This window comes from Osmia bicornis, chromosome 13, assembly GCF_907164935.1.
Source record: "Osmia bicornis bicornis chromosome 13, iOsmBic2.1, whole genome shotgun sequence".
NCBI classification, from domain to species: domain Eukaryota; kingdom Metazoa; phylum Arthropoda; class Insecta; order Hymenoptera; family Megachilidae; genus Osmia; species Osmia bicornis.
The window spans coordinates 8,886,069-8,898,813 of record NC_060228.1 but is presented as its reverse complement, the minus strand read 5'-3'; the positions used below and the strand labels follow the sequence as shown (position 1 = coordinate 8,898,813).

At 40.9% G+C, this 12,745-nt stretch overlaps 5 protein-coding genes across 11 annotated transcripts; 4 read left to right on the top strand and 1 right to left on the bottom strand.

Annotated features, from left to right (window-relative positions):
* Positions 1–293: 293 nt before the first annotated feature.
* Positions 294–3,003, top strand: LOC114873675 (vanin-like protein 1). Of its 2 annotated transcripts, none has more exons than XM_029182262.2 (8): positions 294–399; positions 936–1,052; positions 1,117–1,260; positions 1,343–1,492; positions 1,556–1,719; positions 1,798–2,012; positions 2,073–2,177; positions 2,238–3,003. In XM_029182262.2, the coding sequence occupies exons 2-8, from the start codon at positions 960–962 to the stop codon at positions 2,918–2,920; spliced, it is 1,554 nt and encodes a 517-aa protein (XP_029038095.2). In that variant the 5' UTR covers positions 294–399; positions 936–959; the 3' UTR covers positions 2,921–3,003. The 2 variants fall into 2 exon arrangements, with proteins under 2 accessions (XP_029038095.2, XP_029038096.2); XM_029182263.2 differs by lacking the exon at positions 294–399 and adding an exon at positions 443–678.
* A 405-nt stretch (positions 3,004–3,408) lies between these two features.
* On the top strand, positions 3,409–4,043 carry LOC114873685 (cytochrome b-c1 complex subunit Rieske, mitochondrial-like). Its single transcript, XM_029182280.2, has 2 exons — positions 3,409–3,648; positions 3,710–4,043. The coding sequence occupies exons 1-2, from the start codon at positions 3,488–3,490 to the stop codon at positions 3,999–4,001; spliced, it is 453 nt and encodes a 150-aa protein (XP_029038113.1). The 5' UTR covers positions 3,409–3,487; the 3' UTR covers positions 4,002–4,043.
* Positions 4,044–4,195: 152 nt separating this feature from the next.
* On the top strand, positions 4,196–5,105 carry LOC114873686 (mediator of RNA polymerase II transcription subunit 11). The gene is made up of 3 exons (XM_029182281.2): positions 4,196–4,414; positions 4,487–4,627; positions 4,693–5,105. The coding sequence occupies exons 1-3, from the start codon at positions 4,339–4,341 to the stop codon at positions 4,812–4,814; spliced, it is 339 nt and encodes a 112-aa protein (XP_029038114.1). The 5' UTR covers positions 4,196–4,338; the 3' UTR covers positions 4,815–5,105.
* LOC114873672 (zinc finger protein OZF-like) lies at positions 4,900–12,722 on the top strand. 3 transcript variants are annotated; one of them, XM_029182257.1, is made up of 4 exons: positions 4,900–4,984; positions 10,648–10,724; positions 10,803–10,943; positions 11,023–12,722. In XM_029182257.1, exons 2-4 carry the CDS (start codon positions 10,662–10,664, stop codon positions 12,544–12,546), a joined length of 1,728 nt encoding a protein of 575 aa, XP_029038090.1. In that variant the 5' UTR covers positions 4,900–4,984; positions 10,648–10,661; the 3' UTR covers positions 12,547–12,722. The 3 variants fall into 3 exon arrangements, with proteins under 3 accessions (XP_029038090.1, XP_029038089.1, XP_029038091.1); XM_029182256.1 differs by lacking the exon at positions 4,900–4,984 and adding an exon at positions 10,343–10,430; XM_029182258.1 differs by lacking the exon at positions 4,900–4,984 and adding an exon at positions 10,408–10,430 and having other exon boundaries at positions 10,648–10,895; positions 10,989–12,722.
* LOC114873664 (rho guanine nucleotide exchange factor 7) lies at positions 5,139–9,405 on the bottom strand. 4 transcript variants are annotated; one of them, XM_029182238.2, is made up of 12 exons: positions 9,323–9,405; positions 9,125–9,251; positions 8,865–9,042; positions 8,577–8,792; positions 8,312–8,510; positions 8,000–8,236; positions 7,834–7,912; positions 7,652–7,776; positions 5,753–5,969; positions 5,572–5,673; positions 5,405–5,489; positions 5,139–5,313 (listed from the first exon to the last, which is right to left on the bottom strand). In XM_029182238.2, exons 1-12 carry the CDS (start codon positions 9,389–9,391, stop codon positions 5,151–5,153), a joined length of 1,797 nt encoding a protein of 598 aa, XP_029038071.1. In that variant the 5' UTR covers positions 9,392–9,405; the 3' UTR covers positions 5,139–5,150. The 4 variants fall into 4 exon arrangements, 3 of the variants coding, with proteins under 3 accessions (XP_029038071.1, XP_029038072.1, XP_029038070.1); XM_029182239.2 differs by having other exon boundaries at positions 5,801–5,969; XR_003788974.2 differs by lacking the exons at positions 5,139–5,313; positions 5,405–5,489 and having other exon boundaries at positions 5,581–5,673; positions 5,801–5,969; positions 6,349–7,776.
* Positions 12,723–12,745: the final 23 nt, after the last annotated feature.

The following is a 12,745-nucleotide window of genomic DNA, read 5'->3' as shown; positions in this document are numbered from 1 at the left end:
CTACATACATAATACAAAACGACGAATAAATTTCGTCAAAGGAATAGAGCAGGGAAGAATCGATTCGCGATCGAACGGAAACAGAAGAGGAAAAGTGGTCACGGTCGTTTCGTTCAACGAATAACGAACGGTTTTTACGCCTTCGTTTGCTCTATTATTTATCTACGGAGAAAGCAGAGACCTGATATAAAGAGAGTACATGGTACATAATATACTAGGTACATACACGCGACGTGTCGACAACGATCCAACCAAGATCCTTAATAGAACGATATCGATAACAATAGCGATAGCGACAATATCGCGCTCGCGTATAAAAAGACATCGCGTAGCGTGACTCCGATATCTTCGCTGCTTCCAGTCTGCGATTAGTTCATATTTTCTGCGCTCTTCATTTCGGTAGGTATACGGGAAATCGTGAAAATTATCGGTAAAAGTAAATGAAAATTGGTAGCAGCTGAATACGCGTTACGGAACGATGTCAAAGTCGATGTTATTGAGTTTGTACTGTGATTAGTCGCGTGCGCGGGGAAATACCGAGACGGTCCCAGAACTGGGGGGAGGAAAATTCTTTGCTACTGGTTATGATTCACCGGAGCCAGTTCGATAGCAGATGCAACGATCGAGTCGAGTCGTCAACAGTAAATCGCCGGACTCTGCGTGGAATCGTTAATCGAGGTAAACGGTTTCGAGAACGCGCGCGCTATCTTTCTTCGCGATACTCGTGCGTCAGCTGTTCTCGTATCTTTATTGTCGTGGCTTGTTATTGACTACCGTTGATAGTATTGCGATCGGCAACTGTGTGTCTTACGATTGAGTACACAGTTACTCACGATAGATTGGTGGTCGTTTTAGCACTCCGTTTTGAGAAAAAATGATGATTCTACAAAAATGGAAGTAAATAGCGAATAACAGAAAGTGGACTTTGTTCGCAGGTGTATTTCCTTCTTTCTTGTTCAATGTCGTGGTGGACAGCAACGATGGCTGTTCCTCGTGGGACATGGATCAATCTTGGATTTCTACTGATTCTTCTGCATCTGATGCATCAACCGGTAAGTGGTCAAAAGTGTCCTTAAACAAAATTCGACTAACCAAAGTCCTCGCGTGTGCCAACAGGTGACGTGTGCCGGAGACTCGGCTGATTATTACACGGCAGCGGTGGTGGAGTTTACCCCGACACACAAAGGGGATAACGGTACGACAACTTTGAGGGAGAACAGTCTATCGTACGTGAAGTACATAGAACAAGCTAGTGAACAGGTAAAAATTAACACAGTCTGTTCGAAGGAAACCGCTCGAGAAGATCGGTTGAAATCGGATAAATTTTGTCGATGTTTCATAGAATGCCGACATCATCGTGTTCCCTGAAGATGGTTTAACATCTTTGTACATGCCTAGTCGGGCACACATGGATTCCTGGGCAACCGTGGTTCCTTCCCCCCTCGAAAACTACATCCCTTGTACCGAGAATCGGATCAGCAACGTGAGCGAGGTAATAATTAAAAATGTTTCAACGAGAGCATCTTCTTTCACAAATTTTACATTATCCGCGTAGACGTTGACGAGATTATCATGCGCCGCGAGGCGGAATCACATCTACGTAGTGGTGAACATTGCCGAGAAAGAGTTCTGCGAGCCAAAAGGTAAAAGATGCGCGGATGGAGTGAGTTATCACAACACCAACGTGGTGTTCGATCGAACGGGAGCAATCGTTGCCAGGTAATCAATCTTATCCACGAAAGATCGAATCGAATCGAATCGTTGCGATAATCAAGACGTTCCGTTCTTCGTTCGCAGGTACCGCAAAGTAAATCTCTATATGGAGTATAGATTCGATACCACGGAAGAGCCGGAAATCGTTACTTTCGATACCGATTTTGGTGTCACCTTCGGCACCTTCATCTGCTTCGATATATTATTCTGGGTACCGGCTTTGAATCTGACCAGGATGCGAGGAGTTTCCAATTTTGTGTATACAACAGCCTGGTTTTCAGAAGCGCCGTTCTTAACAGGTAAGCTGCATCGTGATCAACGCGAGAAAAGAAAGAGGAAAATGGCAACCACTTTTTCAGCTGTCCAAACGCAGTTTGCATGGTCCTTTGCCGAGAACGCGAATCTCTTGGTATCCGGATATCATGAAGCGATCAATGGAAACGCCGGAAGCGGCATCTATCTTGGTGAATATAAGTTTCCTTAAAATGCCTACAAATTTATCATGCAAATTTCTTATCGTTCAGGTCGCAAAGGAATAGCCAACGCGACGATTACAGCCTCCCCCTTGCATCGGCTGTTGATTTCTCGGGTCCCAAAGAAGAATGAGCCGAGCAAAAGGACGGAGGAGATTCTGATCGACGAAACGATTGTTCCACTAGAATCTTTCGCGGTCGTGGAGAAGCAGCTGGAAGAGAAACTCAACTTGATACATCTTCTGCACGATAATCTCACCGCGTACGAATCCGTTCCGTTAGAGGTTTCAATGACCAAGAAACTTTGTTACAAGGACTTCTGTTGCGATTTCGACGTCCGCACCAGCGGTCCGATCGATCCTCGAGTCAATTATCGAGCGGTCGTTTACGACGGGGTTCGCTTGTACGGTGCGTACGTACAAGCAGGTGTCCGCGTGTGCGCTGTGATACAGTGCAAGAACCAGTCGTTCAATTCCTGTGGCTCCTACCAATCCTCCGACACCACGTTTACCACCTTGAACATTACGGCCACGTATCCCGATTATTCCAATATTTTAGCGATGCCGAGCGTACTCGATCACTCGCTCTTTCCCATCGAACACTTTACTTACACCGAACGCCCGCACGACGGGCAAACTAGTGTCAGCCTCGCTTTAAAGCAACCGACCAGAAACCTCGTCACTTTCGGCTTGTACGCCCGAGACTTTACCAAGGATAAAGAAGATCGACCTTGATATTCTTTTTCTGAAAATACTCGGATGATGATTTTTCTTCCATCTTATTTTTCATAAATACAAAAATACTCTGTTCAAATTTATTTTTTTTTTATTTTTATTACAAGAGTAAAGGAATGTCGTACAGATAGTAACAGATTTTCGATTGTTTTTGGAAACAATTGCAAACTATAACCTTGCCAAAAAAAAACGGCTGATCGATCAAACGTAGAAGAAATGTCGCGTATCGAAGCGTCGATGCGTTCCCTCGTCTCCTTACGATCGCTGCTATGCTCAGTGAACACTCGTTACGCGCACACCGATTTGCCAAAAGTCAGCTTTCAGGAGTATCGTCGGAAGAAACTGCAAGATCCAAACGTATCTGCCAGGGACAGCGTCGACGAGCGAAGAGTCTCAACCTTCGCGGCATCTTTCAGTAGGTGCCCCTTAATGCTGGCAACCGTAACTGCATACACGCAGCTGCAGCAGCCGAGAAGAAACAAACGGAAAAGATCCCTGGAAAACAAATAGACAGAGGTGTTTAACAGAATATTGTTTCTTTGTTTCTTAGTTGGTGGCGTTGCTTTTATGTACGGGGTAAAATCTCACCTGTTACATTACGTTATGTTTCTGGCCCCTTCGCGAGACGTTCTCGCGGAAGCGCAGATCGAAATTGCCTTGCAAGGCATAAAGGTCGGTAAGGTAGCGATTGTCAAGTGGCGAGGGAAACCAGTCTTCGTTTATCATCGGTAAGATTTTAATGATTCCTCAATTTTTTATTTTTACTCATCGAATTTTCTAATACTTCAGTACGGAGTCCACGATCGAACAAGAGAGAGCGGTGAACATCGACGAATTAAGAGATCCTGAAACAGACGAAGAAAGAACGATAAAACCAGAATGGCTGATCGTAACCGGTATTTGTACGCATCTTGGCTGTGTACCGATTCCCAATGCCGGTATGATAGCCGGTGGATTTTATTGTCCCTGTCATGGTTCCCATTTCGACGCATCCGGTCGCATACGCAAGGGGCCCGCGCCCACCAATATGGAAGTACCCCAGTATAAGTTCCTCGATAACGATACCGTCCTCGTTGGTTGATTTCTTCTTTTATCCTTCTCCATCACTCTTTTGTTCCTTTATGTTTCTTTCAAACATATTCTTTCTCCTGCTTTCCTATCGATTTTTCTACTTTCTTTCAAATATCGCATTCATCGTTTGCCGCCACATTTAAAAACCGTGAGTTGTAAGCAGCGCCGTATGTTGGCCATTTTGGGCATTAATCAGCCAGTCACTTCGCTACAACGGACGATCGTGTTTTGTGTTCTTGTGTATCGTACAATTTCTTTACGTTTTTCATTTCGTTTGTCTCGTTGACACGAATGTGGTTGATCTGAATTCAATTAAATAAACGTTTCATCTTCAACACTGAGTCACAATGACGCCACCCATGGAAAGAATACAGATTTTAGAAACTATCGAGAAGGATATCATCGTGTGTCTACAAAGTGCAGGTTAGGTGCTAATGTCATTTTATAAATGATCATTTTCCTGTTGTTTATAAAATAATTCTTGTTATTCTGTAGGCCAAGCTTTCGTAGAACTTAGTAAAGAAAAATCCAGTCTAAAACAAGCCGAAGCACAAACGCAACAGTTTTTGAAGACGTTAGGTCACGTGGAATCCAAGTTGAGCGAACAAATAAACTATTTGACTCAAGTTTCGACAGGTAAACGAACGATTTATTTCAAACTATTATTCGTTCCTCGATACTCAATTAGATTTATTATTTAGGACAACCGCACGAAGGATCTGGATACGCGAGTCAGAAGGTTTTACAAATGGCATGGCATAGGTTAGAACACGCGCGAAGCAGAGTAAACGAATTGGAGCTGATAAAAAACAAACCAAGATGAACGAATCGAATAAATTTCACCGATGGATTGTTTTAAACGAAAGATTTCACCGTGATATCGTGTGTCGTTTATCTTTCGTTTTATATCTACTTCTATCTCCAAACATTAATAACAACAGACGTGTACTTTAAAACACGAATCAAGGGTTCATAAGGTTCAAAGATTCAAAGGTAATTTTTTTCAATAATCTGTTTATTCGTCTCTGAATAATCCGCGGCGGTACATGTACAATTTATAGAAGGACAAAATATTACTTTCAACGTGAAATACAACCTCCATTATACGAACGTTGATCAACTGTTGATATGAAAACTTGCCAATAAAAAAAAAGAATGTTCAAGGCACAGATCCATCTACGACACCCATGCTACGTTTTACAGTAGCCGCTAGGGAAAGTCTCGATCTTCGTTCTTCGTCAAGTTGTTTCGTCAAAAGCGACATTTGCGATTGTAAATCTGTCATTTGACTTTTCAACGTTTTCACAGTTTCCGACAGTACCCTATATACACGTGATGAATATACGCATCAGTATTTAAGTCGTGTGTCTCGTATAATTCAACACGAATCGAACAATTAAGAACGTTCTTTACCTGTTGCTACACAAATCCAAATTTCCTCTGTTATGCATCAAAGACGTCCTGTCACGCGATTTATGAGAATCATATTCCAACATTGCTAAAATACAAATGCAACACACGAGGCAATGAGAAAATAATTTTCATTGAATTAACTATAAGCAATGTAATCGATGACCTACAAGTCGACTCTCCAGAATGGACGGTAAATCTAGCATTGACGGACAGACAATACGCCTCGATCACCTTCAATATAATGGCGTCCTCTTCAAACTGTTTTTCCTCTGAAAACGAGAAAATCTATTATTATTGTTATTCGAGACGATCTCGAATAGAGTCAATTTCTAAAGTATAAATTCGTACTACACGGTCGTGGCGCGCGTGATAAATCCAAACTGGTATCAGTTTTACCAAATGCTCTGACAGTATACAGAGGAGGTGCTGGTCGTAACGAGGCAATACTCCACGGTGTTCTAATTCCTACGGGGGTGCAATGCTCCACGGTCGATCTTGGTTGCTGCTGCTGCTGCTGCTGCGGTTGCGGCTGTTGTTGCAGTTTCCCGTTCGGTTGACTGCAAATCTGGCCAAGGAAAAGAAACACCGAGATTAGATGAATGAAAACATAGTGTAACGATAAAACGATTCCTCGTGATGTACATATCAAAATGAAATAAATTTTGACAACATGCTCTGTTACGTCGGTATTATATACTAAAAAGCAAAGAGGATAATCTAATATATAGATTAAACTATTCATCTACGAATTGAAAATAACCAATACTTTGCTTGAATTGGAACTGTCGCTGTGCACATCGGGGGACATTAGCAAAGCGAAAGCTTACTTCGCACAACATGGCTGTGGAACGAAAGCGTACGCTCGTTAAGGTACAATTAGTAGCTAAAAGGGAAACGTTAACTGAACGAGAAGAAAGAAAAACAGCCATGCTATGGAAGCTTGCCTTGTTCCGTGCATCCAGACAATGGTACGGACTTCTTCAACCACCAATGGACGTACAGTCCCGATGTATAGATTTCACTCGTTCCAGGATAATCGTTTTCAACGACGAGCGGACCACTCGGCTGTGCCGCTTTTCTTCCAACTTTTCTTGCGACGTCGGTCCGATGCGAATACGGTATCGGTTGCGTAAACCTTCGCTGCGTTGCACGTTCAAAATTATCCGGAACTAGAGATATCGCGTTTTCTGCTAGCCGCATTTCGTTCAGCTGGTACGAAGGTTGGGTGGAAGAGCTTACGTTCGAAGCACTCGTGTCGCAAATCAATGTATCCAGAACATTGTCGACGTTTCTTGATAAATCGGACAGATGAGCGCTGTCTCTAGGGGTTGAATCAAACGGAGACGTGCAAACGCATTGACATTCGAATTTCACTTCGTCGTTCTCGCTTTCGCCGTATGAATTCCTTGCAGGACCTTCGGTGTCGCGCTTATACGATTTGCAGGATGAATTAATTTCGGATGAATTCAATCGATAGCTTTCGTCCATTCCCGAATCCAACGAATCGAGGCTGACGTTCGTGCGAGAATCGAGTTCGATGTTCCTCAGAGTGGACGTTCGAAATCGATGTTCGGTGTTGGAATTACGGGTGAGAACGATCGGATGTTCGATAGAAGCAGCGCTAACAGGTTGCTCTTGAACGCGTCCATTATTTTTCCAACATATGTCTGTGAGAACGTCGTTCACGCGTTCTTTATCTACGTTACCAACGATTGGAAACGAATGAGGAAATTGATTGGTAAATCGTGATCGATCATTGGCGCCGACAGTTTCATTCCTATTGTCGGCGTCGATGCAACCACTAGCAGAATTAAAAACAGTAACGGGTAAACTTTTACTAGTTTCTTGTATACTGTCCGACTCCGATGCCAATTCTCTCGACGAATCTTTTCCTATTCCTACAGTGCTAAGATCCATATTACCTAAGGCGTATTTCACGTCTAGAGTCAAGGTAGATTTACGCAACATTGTTGGCCCGACATGCGATCGTTTCTCCATGAGTTTGCTCGTATCGAAACTGTCTATTTCCGAACAATTCGATTCGCGTTCCTCGCTACTCGTTCGCATCGGAAAGAGAACGTAAGTGGTAAGATTGGGTCTCCGCATTTTTACGTTACTCATGTCCGGCTTCAGAACGTATTGCAAATAAAGCAGTTTCTTCAGCAACTCGGGACGTATAATCTTTTTCTTGACTAACTTTGCAAAATATCTCGATAGACGAGCGTACGGAGGTAGATAAGAACTCACACGTGAGGTCGTAGGCGATTTCACGAGACTGTTGCTCGCCGTTTGTTCTTGAATCAAAAGTTCGATCCAACGCTGCCGCTCTTCTTTGCTGGTGCAAAGCACGAGTATGCTCTCGATCATTGGTCCTAAAGTAAAAAGACAGCTTGTAATTCATCCGGCGATAGACGTAACGTCCATCTTACCTGTAATTTCAAAGGCATTTCTTATTTCTTCCGAATCTTCTTTCCGAATAATGTTGATACCCGTCAAAGGAAGCTTTCCCTGCAAAAGAAAATAGCATGTCAGTTCGAAGATACGCGTGAACCAAGTAGCTCATAGATGATAATGGGAAAAGATTCCCGGATATACTTCATAGACGAAAGAACTCATCCTAGGGCTAGTGCTGAGAACCAAGAGCGTCGTAGGGAAAAGAACAAAATATCTATCCCGACGATCTAGCCCGTTTGTTCCATTTGCTATAGTGACGGATCCAACGTAAAGAATTTCCCCGAGCGAACTTAGCTCTTCTCCCTCCCATCCTTTGATGCCGCTAGTTAACACTTGCAGCGCCAATTCTCGTTGCTTTCTTATGGACGCGCATCGATCCTACGCAATTCGAAAGAGAAAGAGTCATTTCTGACAAGGGAACAAGACTCAAATTCCAAGAAGTCGACGACTCACCGCTATTTCTCTATATACAACTATACTACGTTGCGTATCGCCTCTATCGGGATGGTTCTTCTCCGTATACCTTTCCAATTCTTGAAGCATAGCCGAGTACTTGTCTAGTCTTCGAAAAGGTTTGCTTAAACCGGTAGTTAATACTAATATACCAGGCGATATCGCTCCGTTGCGTTCCATGAAATCGTTCAATTCGTCCCTACGCGAAAATAATTTCATTTTCAAGTGTTGCCTGTGTTTGATGTTTTTCGCATTTCGCACCTACCTATACCGATCTAAAACGCACACAGCCCGTGGATGATTTCCACAGTACGCTGTATGTATGGACTTTAATTTTGGTGCAAGCGTTAGAAAGAGATTACCAACTCTCGACGCGCAACCTTGAGCCATCGTCGTTTCCAAATTATTTAACAATCGTTGATGTACCTCCATGATTTCCTGTATATTACCTAAAAGTTGCTTATATTCTTCTTTGCTCAATCTAAATTTAAACAAACATCTTATGAAATATGAATCCTTCATACCAGATATACTATCTATAATGAATACTTACATATTTGCAGATTCTAGAGGATGTAAAAAGCTATTTATCAAACCCTGCAACTCTGCTACATTTACTCTTTCAGAGTCTACTATATCCTTTAGCACGATATCGCGATTAAGTTTCTGATGAGTAGGGGATTCTTGCTGAATCTTTTCTGGAGAGGCCTTAACGGCGGAAACACCGCTGTCTTTGAGCAAAGACAAGTACAGTAACAAGCTTTACCAATCATTGGAACCTTTAAGATGCTTTATGCTTAGCAAAATCAGTACCTGGAACTCTGCACTCTTTCACATAATTAGATGGAAACCAGCCTGTTTTGTCGTGCAACGTACCCTCCCACCAACCTTCCTCGTCAGTCTGGGTTATTGTAATCACATCTCCTTTCTTAAAACATAGCTGGAAACAAATTAAGAAATAATTAGAATATGAAAGCATCTTTACCAATGGAAAATTAACACGGTACATACTTCATCATTGTTTTTCCCTTTAAAGGAAAACAGTGCTGTCACATATTTGGGTGAATCTGACTTTGACATGATTCTTGTTGAGAATGGAATCAAATTAGAAAAAAAAACTTTGGTAAATTGAATAGAACAAATTAATGAACGTTAATGCTACACAGACACACTCTGAAGACAAAAAGAAGACAAAGTCCCGCTTATGAGCTGCGTTTTTTTCTTTGTCAACTCAATTTGACTCGCACTTTAGAGAACGAATAGATGAAATGTTGAACAAGTCGAGGACACTCGTCACGATGTATAATCCATTTTGATCGCATTGTTCGAATGTTGCGAAAAAACGTTTCGTACTCTTACTCGTGAATACTTGATAACATAGTCATTGATAACTTGACTTCAATCGATTGTCGCGAGCTTCGTCGTTGATTCTATTTGATCGCGCTCGATGACGTTCAACGAATACTTGTTCGATCCGGTTCAAAAATCAAAAATTAAAAATTATTCGAGGACACTTTGGACGTATTTATCGTTACAAAGAACATTAGATTGGTTCTATATACAGTGGTGTGTGACATCTCGGTAGCAAACTATTAATACTTTACGCTCTATACTGTCCACCGCTGACAAGAAGTCTCGCGGGACGGTATGTACAGGGGATTGATTAACCTCTCAATTTTACACGAGCCTAATTAATAAATTTGAATTTCAAACCCCCGCGCGAAAGAAAAACAATTGCAGACAGATAATTTTGAAATCAATGGAAAATATCATTATCGAACGCGATCGTTCGACTTAAAATTTCGTGCAGAACGTATATGTAAATACATGTAATGATTACGCTCACATCGAAGTTATATGTATAGATATAATCGCGTAGTAGATGCATGGTATTTATGTAACGTATGCCTGTCATGTGTAGTGGAACGCGTAGTATAGTTTCGTGATAGATAATTAAATCGATCGATTGGAAAGTGTTAATTTCTTTAGAAAAAAGGAAAATACGTATTTGATACTCGCTTAATGGAACTTGTGTACCTTAAAACGTAAAACACGAAGCAAAACTGATAAATATTGGTTTGCGTGTTTTGCTTTGTAGGTAAAATGTGTAATCTTCGCTGTAAGTATAGACAAATCATCTTTTACTTCAATTACTTTATTTATACGAATGAACAAATAAGTAAACTGTCATTTATAAAGCGTTTCGTTTAACAAATTAGAAATGTTCATTCGTTTGAGATATTCATCGTGTATTTAAGGTTACGTGACTGTTGTAATCAGTTTGCGTGTTTGTAGAGCAGCATGCAATCAAATATATGAATTGATTTAATTTTCAGGATAAGTACAGCAAATGGAAGATTTTAAAATAAAAGATGAACCAATGGATGCATTAAACATAGACAGTCAGGTTATGGTAAACGTTTTCTATGAAACAGCAGCACCGTACGATACAATGCTTCCACAAGGACTCTAACTTAAACCTTACTTTAAGGACGAAAACATTGTAAGCGTTGTACTTAAGGAAGAACCGGATAGATTTGATCCAGACTACATGGAGGACATTTGCTCCGGGACATTCGAGAAGGTATTTTTACCTATCGAAAATAATGAGGTTGACTTCTCTAATGAAATGGTAAATTTCATAAAATGATTGTTAACGAACAAATTTCTATTGTAGAAGAATCATTGAACCAATGAAACATTGATTCTAGGTAAAACTTGAATTAGATGGAGAGTCTAGTAGTCACCAGAATTGGACAGCACAAATTACTGGTACTAATTTGTGCGATAAAGAAGATGGGGCTATGCAAAGGTGCTTGGCAAGTGCAAATTTTATACAAGTACAAGATGTTGAGAAACATACTGGGTTTTGTACAAATGGACAGCAACCCAAATTTTATAAAATACAATGTTCCATTTGCAAGAAATGGTTCCTGAACAATGATTCTATGGTTACCCACTTAAGGCTGCACTGCAGTGGTAATCAATGCGAAGTTTGTCACCAAAATTTTCCAGATAATTCTAGTTTACATATTCATATGTTAACCCACGTTGGGATGAGCCCGTTGGAATGTAATATTTGTCAAAAGCGATTTGCGTATAAATGGTGTCTACGCAATCACATGCAAATGCATGTATCGGAAAAACCGTACGATCATGATCCGGTACATCAAGCGTTTATGAAGAGGGACGATTCTGAAAACAATCAATCGATGAACCCAGGAGAAAGATTGTTCGAATGCGATGTTTGTCACGCAACGTTTAAAGAGAAATCTAGTCTGAATCGGCACATGCTTACCCACACCGAGGAAAGACCATACAAATGCGATATATGTGTTGCCGCGTTTAGGGAAAAGGCAAAATTAAACATGCATATGACGTTACACGAAGGTGAAAAACAGTTTAAATGTACGATGTGTTACAGATCGTTTACACAGAAAACAGCACTAAACAATCATATGTTAGCGCATAGCGGTGAGAAACCGCATGCTTGTAATATTTGCGAGAAAACGTATAGACGAAAGTCTGAATTAATAAGACATACGATGGTTCACACCGGCGAAAGACCGTACGAATGCAAAGAATGTTTAATGACCTTTCGGGAAAAGGCGAAATTAAATTCTCACATGCTTGTGCACACAGGTGAAAAACCACACGAATGTCATATATGTCATAAGGCATGCGCTCGGAAATCTGATCTTAATAGTCATATGTTACTGCACACTGGTGGCCAGTATGACTGTAAAGTTTGCGATAAAATATTTACCCGCAAATCCGATTTGAATCGGCATACCTTGATACATACAGGTGAAAAGCCATTTGCTTGTGAATTATGCGACATGGCTTTCAGAGAAAAAACCAGATTAAATTCTCATATGCTTATTCATACCGGTGATAAACGACACTCCTGTCACATTTGTCAGAAAACGTTTAAAGAGAAGTCTTCGTTGCGGAAGCATATGTTAAGCCACACTGGCGATAGACCATACGAGTGTTACGTATGCCATAAAGCATTTACACAAAAGACAACGTTGAATAGCCACATATTAGTACACGCAGCAGAGCGACCGTACGAGTGCAGTGCGTGTCAAAAAATATTTAAGGACAAAGCAACGTTGAAAAAACATTTATCAGTACACACAAACGAAAAAACACATGAATGTTTGATCTGTTTGAAAAAGTTTGCCCATAAAGCTGCATTAAATAGTCATTTATCTACAAATCATACGACCTAATCAGGGGGATCTAGTCTATCACATTTCGGCTTTTAGTTTCTTTCTATCAAGCACTGTATGTCTATAGCTGCGTAAAGATAATTACGTATATGTACATCTGTTTTATATGCTCACTGATCCAAACAAACCTATTCTTTTCTGTATATCTTTACGTATAATAAATTAATTTCTAATTAGTTTGCGACGATTCTTTTTCACA

Coding starts and splice junctions, on each gene's coding strand:
- LOC114873685 (XM_029182280.2), top strand. CDS start 3,488: ATGTACGGGGTAAAATCTCACCTGTTACATTACGTTATGTTTCTGGCC. Junction 3,649..3,709: donor CCAGTCTTCGTTTATCATCG/GTAAGATTTTAA, acceptor CTAATACTTCAG/TACGGAGTCCACGATCGAAC.
- LOC114873675 (XM_029182262.2), top strand. CDS start 960: ATGTCGTGGTGGACAGCAACGATGGCTGTTCCTCGTGGGACATGGATC. Junction 1,261..1,342: donor TAGAACAAGCTAGTGAACAG/GTAAAAATTAAC, acceptor GATGTTTCATAG/AATGCCGACATCATCGTGTT. Junction 1,493..1,555: donor GGATCAGCAACGTGAGCGAG/GTAATAATTAAA, acceptor TTATCCGCGTAG/ACGTTGACGAGATTATCATG.
- LOC114873686 (XM_029182281.2), top strand. CDS start 4,339: ATGACGCCACCCATGGAAAGAATACAGATTTTAGAAACTATCGAGAAG. Junction 4,415..4,486: donor CGTGTGTCTACAAAGTGCAG/GTTAGGTGCTAA, acceptor GTTATTCTGTAG/GCCAAGCTTTCGTAGAACTT. Junction 4,628..4,692: donor TTTGACTCAAGTTTCGACAG/GTAAACGAACGA, acceptor TTTATTATTTAG/GACAACCGCACGAAGGATCT.
- LOC114873672 (XM_029182257.1), top strand. CDS start 10,662: ATGGAAGATTTTAAAATAAAAGATGAACCAATGGATGCATTAAACATA. Junction 10,725..10,802: donor ACATAGACAGTCAGGTTATG/GTAAACGTTTTC, acceptor CCTTACTTTAAG/GACGAAAACATTGTAAGCGT. Junction 10,944..11,022: donor TTGACTTCTCTAATGAAATG/GTAAATTTCATA, acceptor CATTGATTCTAG/GTAAAACTTGAATTAGATGG.
- LOC114873664 (XM_029182237.2), bottom strand. CDS start 9,391: ATGTCAAAGTCAGATTCACCCAAATATGTGACAGCACTGTTTTCCTTT. Junction 8,511..8,576: donor TGCGTTTTAGATCGGTATAG/GTAGGTGCGAAA, acceptor ATTTTCGCGTAG/GGACGAATTGAACGATTTCA. Junction 7,777..7,833: donor AAATGCCTTTGAAATTACAG/GTAAGATGGACG, acceptor TTTTTACTTTAG/GACCAATGATCGAGAGCATA.